Consider the following 16,910-nt stretch of genomic DNA (forward strand, 5'->3'; position numbering starts at 1 on the left):
CGTTTATTCAGATTTTTTGTCTGTTTATTCTTTGTCTATCCCCCCCACCCACCCCCAAAAAATCTATCTATCTATCTATCTATCTATCTATCTATCTATCTATCTATCTATCTATCTATCTATCTATCTATCTATTCATTCATTTATAAAGCCATTTTTCTACTCTTAAAATATTTTGTTCTTGCAACACAGTTATTTAACTTTAAAGTCGATAGTTAATTTAGTTTGTGTCTTCTTCATTAGAGAAAAATATATATATAACAATTAAAGAAAATGCTGAACACGAACATAGCTGCCAATACAGGATTCTGTTTCATTTGAATAAACTGAATTATATTGTTCTCAGTCTCTTTGGTACATTTCTTGTATCTTTCTTCATATTTGTAAACCCCTATGTGCATTTCTCAACACAGTGAATCCAAAAAGCACCACACAACAATGGATTACCTGCAAAATCTAGTAACTTGTTCAAAATCACTGGAGAAGTCAATGCATGTGTAAAAGTAAGTATTTATGTCAATGAGCACATCGAGTCACTGATCATGAACAAGATCAAGGTCAAAAGGCTTAGTCATTTTTTGACGGCAGATTGAAAATGCACAAATGCACATTTCCTGTATGATACATCAATAGTACAAATCTACACATTACTGTCTGTGTGTATATATATGTATATGTGTATCTGTATAAAGTATATTTACTGTATAATTTAAAATGTAAGTGGACTACTGTAATATGATGCATTATAGTAAGTATATAAAATATTACAGTATAGTGCATATTGTTTATTTACATACCATAGTAAATGTTTGAATGATTGAGGACACAATATTCGACTGCATCTAGTGGCCTTGTTTAATGGGAAAGGTTGCTACATCCTTGGCTTCTTCTACCTCTTTGTGTTTTTGATCTGGTTGACCACTGATTTAACATCTTACATTCCTCATCATTAGTAAGAATCACCTTCACAATTCATCAATTCAGAACACATTAACCAAAACATAATAGAAATGAACGGAAAATATGGTGCTTGACAGATTGTGACAACAGAACCAGCATGATATAATATATTATTATATTTTATTTTCATAATATGCATTTAATGTAGGAAACAGCAAACAACTGTACATAATCATCTGCATGAACATGCAAAAGCATTTTTGTTCAAAAGACTGAGAAATTGCTTTTATGATGTGCACAAGTGACTAGATGATGTGAAGATTGAACTAGTTTTGAGAATTTCGATTCTGATCTGAGAAATGTTCCAAAGCGACTGAGAAACTCTGTAATACATGTAAATGGTGTGAGGTATTCTCATTGTTCAGCACTGATTATGAGAAACAATATAAATAGATATCAAAACCTCTGAGATGTCATGTAGAGACCATGTAAGATTCTGTGAAATGCACATTCAGAGAGAGGAAAAGAGAAAGCCTCAAAGGGGTGGAGGGAGACATCAGGGTGGAGTTTGTCTTCAGATGATGTCTGAATGAAAACGCAAGTTTCTACACATTCAAGAGAAACAGAGACTGAGAGCTTGACAGACGGCTGGAGAGACACTCACTTACTCAACAGAAGCCACAGTAAGTGTTTTTTACTCTATCTGAACATGCATTTGGTCTGTAGGGTATCGTGTGTGTGTGTGTGTGTGTGAATCAGCTGAAGCTCAGTCTGAAGGAAACCTCCTCAGGTCAGGTGCTGAGACGTGTGTGATGTGGTTGCAGCACTGTGCGTGCAGGACTGCTCTGGTATTGAGTTTCAGTTTTAGTTCTTTGCTAATCTGAATTCTCACATCAGCCTGAAATGATGTGGACCTGTTAAACACGTGCATTGGAATAAAAAAATATCAGTAAAAAGTGATTACATCAACTGTGTCTTAGTTGCCTCTAAAACTCCTTAGAAGAATAAAATATACAACTGAGATATGATACAGCCATAAAATAAAGGTAGCTAAGTATAACTTAAGAGTTTGAGAAGTTGAAAAAACTGCATTTGAGATCTCATTTATCAAAATGGTTCATTTTGTCAAGTGACTCGTCAGTTAATAATAATTCATAACTGAAGGGATAGTTCACCCAAAAATGCAGATTTATACTGAAGGCTATCCGAGATATAGATGAGCTTCTTTCTTCATCAGATTTGGAGAAATGTAACATTGCATCACTTTCTCAGCAATGGATCCTCTACAGTGAATGGGTGCCGTCAGAATGAGAGTCCAAACAGCTGATAAAAACATCACAATAATCCACAATTAATCCAAACGACTCCAGTCCATCAGTTAATGTCTTGAGAAGTCAAAAGCTGCGTGTTTGTAAGAAACAAATCCATTATTAAGGTTGAGAATTATGCACAGATCAAGCATTGTTTACCAGCAATAACAGTCCACAACAGTTCTAAACATATTTTGGTGGATTTTGATGTGAATGGAAACCAGAGGATGGACTTTTTCACTGGAGAAAGCAATGTATGTTTTTAATGGTTTGAAGTTATAAGCACATTAATGATGGATTTGTGTCTTACAGACACATACTGTAGCATTTGACTTCACAAGACATTAACTGATGAACTGGAGTGCTGTGAATTACTGTGATGTTTTTGGACTCTCATTCTGATGGCACCCATTCACTGCAGATGATCCATTTCTGAGTAAGCGATGGAATGCTGTCTACATCTTAGAGGACTTGAGGGTAATTTTCCAGATAATTGTAATTATTGGGTGAACTGTTCCTTTAAATCAATTAGTAACCCCTCAGAACACAACTGCAAAGGAAATACAGAAAAACAAGTTTTATCTTCCGTTGATCATCATGTGTATGATTTTCTGTCGTTCACAGGTGTAATCCCCACTTGGTTTGATTATGCCTTTAAAAACACTCCCAACCACAGCAAACGAGAGCATCGCTGTACAAACTGAGGAGCAGAAAGTGGATGTGTGGCACAAGCATCATGTTAAAGATGATGAGCCAGACTTTGATGGGTGGAAAGAAACCAGAGCCCAGACATCATTATCCAGAAACCTCACATTTGCATATCACAATCAGGTACATGCATGAACCTATATGAACACTTAAAAAACACTTAAAAATGTATGTCTGTATTATAGTCAACTAAAACTAAACTGTTAATACCAATAATTTCTCATTACCATTTAATTAATTTGATGTAATAAAATAACTAATACTAAAATATAAACTAAAAAAAAACTATATATAATTTTTTTATTAAAAACACAAAGCTAAATTATTAAAACTTTAGCTACAATTCAAACTTATAAAATGTCAAAAATATTTTTAAAACTAATACAAAATATTAAATTAACTATAAAAATATCTCAATGATACTAAAATAACACTGACATGTAATTGTGTTTGGTACAAAATATGTATCAATTTCATTGGAAAGAAAGTCTTAACCACAAACAAATACATATATATATTTTTTTTTTGTCATCAGAAGGTAGTGGGTGTTTTCACCACTGAGGTCATTCCATTAGGGACCGTCTTCGGCCCACTGCTCGGACAACATCTTCACCCTGAAGATATGCCTGCAAACATCCACAGGAAACACATCTGGATGGTATGTTAGTGTGTGAGAAAGATAAGAAGCGTGTGTGTTTGTGTGTGTGTATATATATGTGAGAGAGATCGAGAACCATTCTGAGTCATTGGGGTTCATATTTACCAGTCATGCTTCAGAGGTGTGTGCTTGTGTTGGGTTTCTCTGACGCACTGCTCCTCGCTTACATGTGCCAGTAAAGCTACTTGTGTTTTACACACTGACTCAGCAAGGAAGTGGCTGACAGGAGCGCGCGCACACACACACACACACACACACACACAGACAAAAAGGTTTCCGGAAAACCTTAATAGATAGTTCTGATTCACTTGCAGTTCCATTGAATTTCACACCTCACATTCAGGAAATATTTCTGATGTACTGTATAAGTTCATTTTCTCAGGGTTAGAAATGTACAGGGCAAAAATGCATCCAAAAAAATGGCATATTATAGAAATGTCTTATATTGTCAGGTTTATACAAAATCATTATGTTATTTAGACAGAATTAACACTACCATTTAAAAGTTAGGGGTCAGCAAGAATGCATTAACTTGATCAAAAGTGACAGTAAAGATTTTACAATGTTGCAAAAGATATTTCAAATAAACTCTGTTCTTTTTAACTCTCTATGCAACATGATTTACAAAAATATGAAGCAGCACAACTGTTTTCAACATTGCTAATAATAATAAATGTCTCTTGAGCAGTAAATCAGAATATTATAATAATTTCTGAAGGATCATGTGACACTGAAGACTGGAGAAATGGTGCTGAAAATTCAGCTGCGCATCACAGGAATAAATTACATTTTACTATACGTATATTAAATTGGAAAATATCTATTTTAAACTGTATTAATATTTCACAATATTACTGTTCTTACTGTATTTCTGATTAAATAAATGCAGCCTTGGTGAGCATCAGAGATTGTGTAAAATAAATAAAATAAATCCTATGACACCAAAAACATTAGTGACACATACGTTTTGTATACTAAATCATATAAGAGGGGTAAATATAACTTTAAATTGAAATGAATTTCTTCTCTCTGTATAACCACATCAAATGCTAAATGTGCCTTCTCTTAAGTTCAATATTAGACTGGATGAACTAAAACTGAAAAAAGAAAGAGAGAAGAGCAAGACATAGAGAGAAACAGGTGTTGTAAAGTGAAACAGTTGAGCTGTTCTAAAAGACTGAATCAACAACTAAACCACAACCTCTCACTTTCACACAGTCGTTCGCACAAACAGATGAAACTCTAATCTCACACAGTTTAATTTCCTAAACCTGTCAGGATCCTTAATAGTGCTTGCTAAGCATAATTATTACGATTGCTCACACTAATACTGGTGGATGATAAAGGCAGAAAAAAAGAACCCCTGATTCTTCAATGTATCATTTTAAATCTTCTGTGAAAACGTCAGTGCTAATTCTTTTTTCATTCACTTTCAAAGATCTTCTTAGAGGGGCGATTGCATCACTTCCTGTCTTGTGAGAATGAGAGTTGCAGCAACTGGATGCGCTTTGTAAACTATGCTTCGTCTCCTGGGCAACAGAATCTTGCCGCATTCCAAATCGGAATGCAGATTTACTTCTATGCCATGAAGGTTCTAATGCCGGGGGAGGAGCTACTGGTGGGGCGGAGCCTAGAACACGAGCAGCCAATGAGCACCAGCCTCAGAACTGCCTGTCTAAAGCAAGCACCTCCCACACACTGTGAGTGACAGCCACATCAGTTTCATGCTCTTCTGACACCTGGAATGATTTGAAATACTAATTATTTGAATTAATACATTTATTTTATTAGTAATATATTGTGCTGTCACATGGGATTACAACTTTAAATTCTAATTCTACTATATTTAACACATTTATCGCAAGATTGTTTAACCATGTGATGACTGAATCTTTCATCTGATCTTTTATTATGAGATTTTTTGTTATTTTGCTTCCAAAGTATGTTTTCTTTCGGACAAGTGTGGAAGAAAACATCACAAATACACTTTTAAGTGTTGATTTTATTGCACTTGATCTATCTGCATCTGTAGATTTCAATTACAATGCATATTCAAGGCTGTTTTTCAAGGCTCATATCTATACCCTGAAGGGTTTGTTCATATATTTCACGTGGTTTTGGACATTTTATTCCTGAAGACATTTAGCTGTTGACCATATTTTCTGATTTATGGTGTGAAAAAAGAGAAATCCGAAATCCCCTCAGTAAAAACCTTTAACTTTAAAAGGTCCATAAAAAGAAATAAGCATTTTGAACCTGACTTGATTCATTGTTCACATTTCTGTTCTGGAAATGTAAGCAAATTGGTGCATATTTAATTAAATGATACATCATTTGCATATTTTGCCATTCTTAATGTAATCACTGAACTGGGGATATAGTTAAAAAAATGTTGACCCTATTCAGCTGGGGAGTCTTGCCTTAAGGATTTTTCTTTTATTTGAACCATTCACTCAAATGTTTCTGATTTATGTTTCTTTTCTTCAGCTTCTTCTCAAGGTAAAGATCAAGTGAGGAAGAGGAAGCGAGGTTACACGGTCACTGAGATCCTGGATCTGGATCTCTGTACTGATCATCACACTGAAACTCCTCCAAACAAACCGTTTAGTGCTATCATGCAAACGATATATAGAGAAAAAGTGACCAGAGACCTGCAGAATCTAAAATTACCTCTATTTAAAATGACTAATGTCATCTCTGAGGTCCCTTTGAACTTGAAAATGGCCTCTAGTGTAGAAGAAGATGTATACACCTCAGCAATCCCACAATCCTCTATGCCAAAGTATATATGGTCTGTTATTCAATACGCGCCATCACATCAGCCAATGGGATTTGGCCAAACAACACCACACATGTTCCATAAAATTCCACCAATCCACATGTATCCATCTCTCTTGCATCAAACATCCAATGAGAATCATCTTTCATTAGCATTGACTAATAGAGGCAACCCCAAAATTAAAGTGACAGACTCCTCAAAGAGAGAAAATAATCCTAAAGGCTCCACAAAACAACTGTCAGACCTCAGTAATGCAACCGATCCATCTCCGGCTGAAGGTTCCAGTGCTGATGACATCACACGCCAGAGAGACTCACCTGAGATGGGCGTGGCTTCCTCATGTGTCTCCGCCTCCACCTCCACCTGCCAAAAGCAACAGACTGTTGGTTGCAAGGCTTTACCGTATCCATTACAGAGACAGAATGGAAAGATCCAGTATAAATGTAACGTGTGCGAGAAGAACTTCAGTCAGCTGTCCAATCTGAAGGTACCTGGATTATTATCTTTTATAAATCTCTGATTTATTCATTTCAGATTTAGTGGTTCAATGAAGGAAGTCCGAGATGATAATGATATACAGTATAAGCTGTTTTGTCATTTTTACTTTACATTTTCTTTATTTTTTTTAATTAAAGCTTTTTGAAAAGATACTATATATATATATATATATATATATATATATATATATATATATATATGTATGTATGTATGTATGTGTATATATATATATATATATATATATATATATATATATATATATATATATATATATATATATATATATATGTATATATATATATATATATATATATATATATATATGTATGTATATATATATATATATATATATATATATGCATGTATGTATATATATATATATATATATATATATATATATATGTATAATTAAGTTTATAATTAGCTAAAAAATCATTTTTCTCACTTAAAAAAATAAATGTTATCTGAAATAAAATAAAATAAAATATTATTTATTTCCAATTGTAGTCAAGGCATTAGTTCTCAGTTCATTTTTTATTCAACTTAAGTTTTAAAACTTAAAACTTTATAAAAACTTTTAATCTAATATTTATATACGCACATGCACACACACGCACACACACACACACACTTATTTGATCAAAAAACAAGTTGTGAAATATTATAACAATTTAAAATAGCTTTTTTATATTTGAATATATATTAAAATTTAATTATTTTGATCAAAGCTGAATTTTCAGCATCATTACTTCCAGCCTGTCACATGATCCTTCAGAAATCATTCTAATATACCAATTTACTGTTCAATAAAAATTTCAGATTATTATAAATGTTAAAAACGATTTCTTACATTACTCTCTCTCGGTTCTTGGCTTTCTGATCTCCAGGTTCACCTGAGGGTTCACAGCGGTGAGAAACCATACATGTGCAATATCTGCAGAAAGAACTTTTCCCAGCTGGCTCACCTTCAAAAGCACATTCAGGTTCATACAGGAGAAAAACCATATGAATGCCATGTAAGAACACACAGAGGAACCTCTCACTGTTATCTGGGAGAATCAAACGAGATCTCAAATACTCATATGATGTGTCTCGTGTGCAGGTGTGTAGCAGGCGCTTCAGCAGCTGCAGTAACCTGAAGACTCACCTGCGGCTGCACTCGGGTGAACGGCCGTATGTCTGTAAGCAGTGCCTCGCCAGCTTCACCCAGCACATCCACCTGCAGCTGCACAGACGGCTTCATGCCAGACCGCGCTCCCACTGCTGCCCGCATTGCTCTCGCAGGTACACACACCTGTGCAGCCTGCAGATCCACCTGCACCAGTTCTGCCCCGCCTCCAGCCTCACAGGCCCCGCCTCTCAGCTGTGCCGAGCCAATGACGAGATCGAGAGGTTTGATCTGAGTGAAGGTGCAGCGAAGCTAGAGGCTGGCATGGAGGCGGAGTCTATAAAGAAGATGTGTCACGTGATCTGGGCACTTGCAGGTCGTCCAGCAGGGAGCAGCACAGGCCCAAACAATCACACATGAATCTTCCAGTTCTGTTTCTCCAAAGGTTTGCATTAAACAGGACGGTGATCAGTAAATTGTCTGATATTATATTATTGAATACATTTGACACTTTGATTTAGCAAGTATTTGATTTAGCAAGTATGCAAACTGATCTAAAAATAACAGTAGACATTTATAATGTAACAAAACATATGTTTCAAATAAACGCTGTTCATTTGAACTTTCTATAAATCAAAGAATCCTGGAAAAAAAAAAACTATCCACTGATAAATAATGAGAAATGTGTCTGGAGCAGCAAATCAGCATATTAAAATGATTTCGGAAGGATCATATGGCACTACAGACTGGAGTAATGATGCTAAAAATACAGCTTTGCATCACAGGAATAAATTACTTTTTTGAAAATATATTCAAATGGAGAACAGTTATTTTAAATCTTAACAACATTTCACAATATTGTTTATATTGTATTTCTGATCACATTATTGAAGCCTCTGTGTGCTTAAAGACATAGAAATCTTACTGACCCAAAAATTGAATGATAGCATGTAATATATGTTATATGAATAACATCTATGTAAATGCACAGTACTAAATGTCGCAGTCTCTGGATTTATGTGTTAACTAAACCACTGGCAAAAGATGTTATATAGCTTTTAGGGGAGCTAGGGGCTAGTTGTCACACTTGGTTTTATTTTTGTTTTTCCAATATCATCATATTTGTGTAATATCATATTTATATAATAACACAGTAAAACCAAGCAAGCATTCAGACAAAAGTCAGCTATTGAATGAAGTTAGATTTGCTCAGGGCAAGAGTATTTTCATAAATGACAAACTGCAGAAAACTGGAATAATTTATAATTGTACATAATGCAACTTATTTTGCCTAAAACAGTGGCTTAATACTTTTTATGATCTTTTTTTCCAGCTGTGTTATTTCTTGATTTTTTAAAAATGTTTTTTTTTTTTTTTTTTTTTACAGTATTTCAGAATATTTTGCTATTTAAACAACCATTAAATAGAATATAACACATGTAACCCTCTGGTATTGGTCATTTGGGAGACACACTTGTGTTTTTTTGTGGTCAGAATAACCGGATACCTGAAATGATTTTTTTTTTTTTTTCAGTTAAATCAATGTAATATCTTTTTGTTTGATAATATTTTATTTTCGTATCTATTTTAAGAGAATTGCATAGTAATATTTGATATTTATGCAATAATTATGATACATTTTTCTCATTGAAAAAAAAATGCATTCTAATATTTTCCTATACTTTGTATATACTCAGTATTTCAAGTTAAAATAGAGTCAACTCCTTTAAAATCAATTTTTTTTAAGGCAGATTAGCGCCATCTGGTGGGAGTAAAAAAAAAAATAAAAAAATAAATCTGAAATCCCATAGTTTACCCGGATTCCTATAGAGCTCTATATAAATTCTCTAGATTTAGAGATCCGTGAAAACATCTGATCTAGCAAAGATTTACTGTCAGAAATGACAGATTACAGAAATGTATAGATAATATCACATTTTAACCTGGATTTCCTGTTATATAATCTCATCCCATTTCACTGCTCTTTTGTTATGTCAAATATTGTAGCGATAATCTCATACAACACAAAAACATACTGAAGTACATAGATGGAGTTTCATGAGGTCATTTTGTACTTTCAGGTTTCAAAACCTAACCTTAACCCTACTATAAAATGTATTATTTCTCCTGGTTATTTTGGGCGTTAAAAGTGTTACATCTGCACTCTGATTTGGAATGTTATTTATTTATTATGATTTTTATTTCATTTAAATTTATATATACATACATATTCATTTTTTTAAATATTTATCAAATGTGCATGGTGCTACTGTAACACAACTGTATAAATGACATCTAAAAAAAAAAGATACTTACAAAGACGTTGTATATTTGATGCATTTCCCTTGGACAGGAGCTCAAGGCTTATACAGATTTCAGGGGTATTTTACTAAAATGGAATGGTTTTCACTGTTTTAAGTGCTCAGTGTGTGTGTGTGTATGTGTGTGTGTGTATTCAATTGTTTTCATGAGAGTGTCTATACTATCTAATAATTGTTATTTGCATACATCTGAAAGATGTCTGTGCTTGAACAGTAGTGCAGGGTTGTATCCCCTAACGGGTCAATATGTGCAACAATTTCAACACAAATTCAGCCATAAAATTATAGAGGTTTGCAGATAATGTGAATGAAAGTTTGTTTGGTTTTCCTGTATGTGGATTGTTTGGTCATCTGGTGAATTCCATTTAGCCATTAAATTAACTTTACAGGAATAATGAAATTATTTTAATATGTCTCCACCAGCTTCTGTAGTTTTTGCTGTACTGTCACGTGGTACGTGTTACTTTTCTCAGCTCTGGTAAGGATAGACCAATCACAGTCAATCATGATTAGGGTATTTGCGATTTTAAAAAAAAATTAATTAATGTATAATTTTATTATTTTAATATAATAATAATTAACTAATTAATAACATTAAAATGATTATGTTTGGAATGTAAAATAATTTGTGAAAAAAAAAAGAAAAATCCTACATTGTTACCCTCACGAGTAATTCTTAGCTTCTTACTGCGCATGCGCGCTACATTCAATTCGTGGCTAAAGCGCGCATGCGCAGTGCGCGTGCTGAAGTTTGGAGTGATTCGTGGAAGTTTTAGATTTGGAGGAAAAAAAAGCCCTGCTGAAAATCGCTAACTTGTAAAATGGCTTTTCGCAGGAGAAACAAGAGTTATCCTTTCTTCAGCCAAGAGTTTCTCATTCAGAATCACGCGGACATTGTGTTCAGTTTGGTGATTTTCATTTTGATTGGACTGATGTTTGAGGTGAGTTAAAAAAAGTTTGGGATTCTCGTTTTTTTTTCTTCTGGTCTGTGTCTCAGCCAGCTGTTTTTCTGTCTGTCTCTCTCTCTCTCTCTCTCTCTCTCTCTCTCTCTCTCTCTCTCTTCATGTCGTCTTACTGTTAAATCAAAATTAGATGTGCAGCTTAAAAACAGACATAAATCTGACACACTCGACTTTTAATTAAATGTTTAAAGCCTTTGATTTCATCACCATCTACTCAAAAGTAAGTTAAGACACACATTATGTATTTCATCTACATTAAAAGTATATATTTAACACCACTCTGGTTGAGTTCAGTGCATTAAAATAAATTAATATTTTTTGACTCCATTCAAAACATTGTCACCATCACCTGGGCCCTTGAGTTTTAGATACAGAAGGTTCTTAAAGCATATCACATAATGTGTAATCTGTGAAATATGAACATGAACCAGGTGTTATTTTGGAGAATGTGAGTTTTATGAAGTTGTTCATGCTTCCTCTGAAGTGCCACGTCAAATCTCTAACACGCTTCCAGTTTGATTGACATTCCTGAAGTTTTATAAACGCTTCATATTCATATGCATCGTGATCTGTCGCATGTAATCCAGTGATCAAAAGCAGAAAATATGCATTTCAAGTTTCTAGACAAACAGTCTTCCCGTGTTTGTCGTATTAGGCCGCTGGCAAACTTTCAGAAGCACTGAATGAAACTCTTCGATTTTATTGCATGCATCTTATCTGTGTTCAGATGGGTTTTGCTCTTTACATCTGTGGTTTCACACACCTGCTGCTCTCAACATCTGTGCTTCAGCCAGACGCTTCTGTGACTTTAAGCACAGCAGTGGAAAGCCAGTTGATTTGTTTTGCAGTTTTTCATGGATCAAACTGCTAAAATGCATTTGTATGAAATGCCAGTTCTACTGTTCATGCTTTCTGCACAATGTGCATGCTAGTCCTCTAATCAGTATTTATAAAATATTTGTATTTGTATTATATTTATAGTATTCATAAACACACAGTTTCCACTAGATTTATTTTAAGAAGCTACTATTTTGACAACATTTTATGTCATTTTTTTTATAACATTTTTCTTTTTAAATTTAAATAAAAAAAAAAACTTTATAAAAGGATGCATTAAATAAATAAGTACTTATTACCAAGTATAACTGGTTGCAATTAATTATTAGGTTATTAAAATACTTTTTAATGCATCCAATTTTTCTTTCAGTATTATTTAGTTGCATGTTATTTTTAGTATCATTGAGACTATTATAGATGTATGATAGTTATTCATTTAAATGATTATAAAATTTATTTAGAATTAGTTTTGTATCTTTTAAAGTTTTAGTAATTTAGTTGTATGCTTTTGTCTCTTTTAATTTCTGTGTAGTTTTTATTCGTTTTAGTTGTTTAAACTAAATGAAAACGAATATTCACTTGGCAACTAATATTTTGGTTGTTAATGTTCATTTTATTTTATTTTATTTAGTTGGCTATAATAACCCTGTTTTTTTTTTTTGTCTTTGTCTTCCTTAATAACAATACAAATAAAATACACAATCAGGAGGTCTCTAACAATGTTTTTAAATGTTTTAAGAAAAAGATTAATAAATCTGAACTTATTTAAATGCAGCTGTAACTGTATGACAGCACATTATTTATAGATCATGTGATCTATCTGTGTGTGTCTGTGTTGTTTTTTTTAATCATTGAGCATGAAAGTTATTTTATTCAGTGAAAAATCATTCTCTCTTTTCTCTCTATCAGACAACAGCGAAAACAGCCATTTTATTTATCCAGCCTCAGTATAACATCAGCACCATGATCGCAGGTTTGACACACATTCATGACAGTCTCTCAGATCTGCTGATGTCTGATGCATCACACACATGAGCTAACGTGTGTGTGTGTGTGTTTCAGATGAAGAGGTATCTCTGTATCTTTATGGATGGAAAGACTGTGCCACTGTCGTCTTCTATCTTTGTATCACCATCATCCTTCATGCAGTGGTGCAAGAGTATGTGCTAGATGTAAGTGCTGCAATGCATTTTGGGTAATGTAGTTTGTAGCAAGCCACGGCTGAAATTCTTTAATGTGCATACCACGTTTTTTTATTAATTTGCATTTTTGTGCATTTTGTTTTGTCTGATGTGTGCTCCATTTCAGAAAGTAAACCGCCGTCTTCACTTGTCGAAGAGTAAAAACACAAAGTTTAATGAATCTGGGCAGCTGTGTGTGTTTTATCTTGTGTCCAGTTTATGGAGTCTCTATGTCATCGCCACAGTAAGAGCCACCAGATCTCACACACAACATATTAAACATCCCACTTTCTGTTTATGTCGCTTAATCATTTGTGATTGACAGGAGGGATACCTTCTGCATCCCAGCAGCCTTTGGGAGAATTATCCTCACGTTCACTTGAGGTACATGCTCACACAAACAAGAAGCATGCATCTCTCATGAAAACGGTCACAAACAACTTCTTATTACATCCAAAAATCAAAAGATTCAAATAAAATTTTTTGGGATAATTGTTTGCATTTTGAAATTATTTTGGTCAAATTTCACCTCCAAATTCATATTGTGAATGTATGTATAAATTGTAAATTACTAGATATCGACCGATATATCAATTTACCAATATTTTTCCCTGATATTTATCCATTTTATCATAATAATTTTGAGGTAAAATTTATCGTAATATGGGATTCACAGATAAACACCTCCATCTTGTAGGTGTTTTGAGAATTGATCACATGTTGGAATTTCTTTTTTTTTATTGTTGTAATATTAAATTTAACATGAAAGACAAATATTCTACACTTAAAAAAAAAAGATTGACTGAAAAGAGAAAAAACGCAAGTGAATTCTGTTCTTTCTTCAATCAGTCATTTATTTACTTTATAAAATTTAATAAATATCGGTTCTGCAAATCGGTTATCGGGCACATAAACATGCAAATAATTTGTAACGGTTATATAAAAATAAAAATCAATTGAGGTCAATCATTATAAACGACCTATTTTTCCAGGGGGTTTTTTGTTGAATAGGATTTATGCAGATTTTAATTAATAAAAATCTATACATTTTTTTTTAAACCATGATTTGGCTTCGAGTACTTTATTTTTATTCTTAAAAACATTTCATTTGTGCATAATAATAAATGTTTAATTTTATGATTTAACTTTTTTGTTTTTAAGTTGTAACTTTTTTTTAAAAATATTTATTTTCTATGTAACTTTTTTCTTCTCGTGGGTGTTACAATTTAATCCAAACACCATATATATCATGACAAATAAAAACATGGAAACTCTAAGTATGCCGGTGTTGTTGGTTGATTTGATTGTGATTGGTTCTGTCAGCTTGTCATCTTTCTGACAGGTTTCAGGTGAAGTTCTTCTACCTCACACAGCTAGCGTACTGGCTTCACGCACTACCTGAGCTTTACTTCCAGAAAGTGAGAAAGGTAAGAGAAGATGAGAGGAGTCAGGGAGAGAGATCGATGTATATACATAATAATTAATCTATTTAATGATCAAATTGTGTTGCTATATAATGAAAACATTGTGTTTTTGTGTTTATAGGAGGAAATCCCGCGTCAGCTGCAGTACATTAGTCTTTATCTCTTACACATTCTGGCTGCATATCTGTTAAAGTAAGACATGAACCATAGACACACTCACACATGAAACCAGTGAAAACCTATGTGTGTGTGTGTGTGTGTGTGTGTATATATATATATATATATATATATATATATATATATATATATATATATATATATATATATATATATATATATATATACACTTCAAATAGGATTTTTATTAAAAAACTGTTAGTTTATAATATCAGATATTTGAGTGTTTTATTTAATGCATTTTTCATTTCTCTCAAGCTTGACGCGGGTCGGGCTGGTTTTGCTGTTTCTGCAGTATCTTTCGGAGATGGGTTTCCATCTGTCTCGACTCTTTTACTTTATTGATGAAAACCACCACAAAATGTAAGCCACACTTACTCTCACACATGCACTTGTTGTTGTTTTTAAAAGAGAAATTCAACAAGGATGCAATTGATCAAAAGTGACTGTAAATCCATTTATAATGTAACAGAATAGTTCAAATGAATGCTGTTCTTTAGAACGTTCTATTCATCAAAGAATCCTGAACAAATGTATCATGGTTTCCACAAAAATCTTAAATGGGACAATTTATAATCAGACCTGTTTCTTGAGCAGCAAATCAGCATGTTAGAATGATTTCTGAAGATCATGTGACACTGAAGACTGGAGAAATGATGCTTAAAATACAGATTTGATCACAGGAATAAATTACATTTTAAAAACATACTCCAATAAAGTTATTTTAAACCGTAATATTACAGTTTTACTGCATTTTTGATCAAATAAATGCAGCCTTGATGAGCAGTAGACACTGACCTCAAATGTTTGACCGTGTATATCAAAATATCTCTGAATAACATGCTTGTGTAGGTTTGAGATGTGGTCCATCGGGTTCGTCCTGACCCGGATGATCACTCTGACTCTGATGTTCCTGGCCGTGGGCTTCGGTTTGGCTCGTTCGGAAAACCAGACTTTTGATTTGGAGGCAGGAAACTTCAACACCGTTTCTATAAGGTGAGACCGATGTTCACACTTGTTTTATTTAATTTTTTTTAATAGTGGAGACCCAGACATGAGGATAACGCTGTGTGTGTGTGTTTGTGTGTGTGTGTGTTTGACACAGGCTGCTGGTGTTGCTCGTGGTGTGTTTCACTCAATCATGGCTGCTCTGGAAGTTCTTCCGTTTCCAGCTGAGCCGAACGCGTGAGCTGAGACTGGAGCAGGCGGCCCGGAAGAGAGCGGCCGCTAAACAACAGACGCAGCGCACTCTGAAAGGTACATGGAGTTTTGAAGTTGTAGTTATGCGAGTAGTGTTTTTTTTTTTTTTTTTTTACTGCAGAACGTTTTCTGTTGGAGGTGGGTTTAGGTTAAAAAGTGAATATCTATCTTTAGATAAAAACAATAGAAGTATGTAATTTAAATAGCCGTGTGTGTGAGAAAGTCAATACGTGTCCCTCAGGAATGACAGACACTGGTTTTGTAGGTCTGATGTCTTTGGTTACATGTTGTTTTGTGTTCAGTTATGCGTCCGTCTTCTCGAACACGAGCTGTTTGTATGTTCTGCAGTTGGTCACAATGAGAATGGACTGATTAAAGCAGAGAACGGCACATCCCCTCGTCTCAAGAAGATCAAAACGCCCTAAACTTCAGCCTCATTCCAGCACATGGCCTCCACACATCGAGGGCACGGGGACAGGAAACCGCTCATCTGCTGCTTCCTGTTTCCACATCAGAGAGAAGTGCATGTGACGACAGCACCCTCAACAGGCTCTGGTCAACGTACTAAACTTCTCTTTCCAGTTTCAGTATTCATGTTATTTCTTCCGCATATGTTTCTGAACTTCACTCAGTCTTTCTTTATTAAAGCGCTGTTTTGAGTTTAGTTTGCTTTTCTGTATCTGCGTATTTTGAGGTACAAAAGTGGCGACTATGGTGGCCTAGCAGTGACACTTATTGAGATGAATTATATCTGAGGTGCTATTGTGAGATCAAAAGATTTACATGACAATCCAAAAATAAAAACCCAGCAAAGAAACGAGAGAAAATCATGTTCGAGGTAGGATCA

At 34.0% G+C, this 16,910-nt stretch overlaps 2 protein-coding genes across 2 annotated transcripts; both read left to right on the plus strand.

The window, feature by feature from the left end:
* The first annotated feature begins 1,440 nt into the window (after positions 1-1,440).
* On the plus strand, positions 1,441-9,327 carry LOC127938106 (PR domain zinc finger protein 1-like). Its single transcript, XM_052534519.1, has 7 exons — positions 1,441-1,583; positions 2,835-3,041; positions 3,454-3,576; positions 5,015-5,276; positions 6,064-6,842; positions 7,741-7,869; positions 7,956-9,327. The coding sequence occupies exons 2-7, from the start codon at positions 2,859-2,861 to the stop codon at positions 8,379-8,381; spliced, it is 1,902 nt and encodes a 633-aa protein (XP_052390479.1). The 5' UTR covers positions 1,441-1,583; positions 2,835-2,858; the 3' UTR covers positions 8,382-9,327.
* A 1,668-nt stretch (positions 9,328-10,995) lies between these two features.
* Positions 10,996-16,727, plus strand: LOC127937989 (translocating chain-associated membrane protein 2-like). Its single transcript, XM_052534347.1, has 11 exons — positions 10,996-11,223; positions 12,991-13,054; positions 13,144-13,253; positions 13,390-13,506; positions 13,588-13,646; positions 14,605-14,689; positions 14,808-14,878; positions 15,122-15,226; positions 15,716-15,859; positions 15,969-16,120; positions 16,412-16,727. Exons 1-11 carry the CDS (start codon positions 11,104-11,106, stop codon positions 16,486-16,488), a joined length of 1,104 nt encoding a protein of 367 aa, XP_052390307.1. The 5' UTR covers positions 10,996-11,103; the 3' UTR covers positions 16,489-16,727.
* Positions 16,728-16,910: the final 183 nt, after the last annotated feature.

This window comes from Carassius gibelio, chromosome A20, assembly GCF_023724105.1.
Source record: "Carassius gibelio isolate Cgi1373 ecotype wild population from Czech Republic chromosome A20, carGib1.2-hapl.c, whole genome shotgun sequence".
NCBI classification, from domain to species: domain Eukaryota; kingdom Metazoa; phylum Chordata; class Actinopteri; order Cypriniformes; family Cyprinidae; genus Carassius; species Carassius gibelio.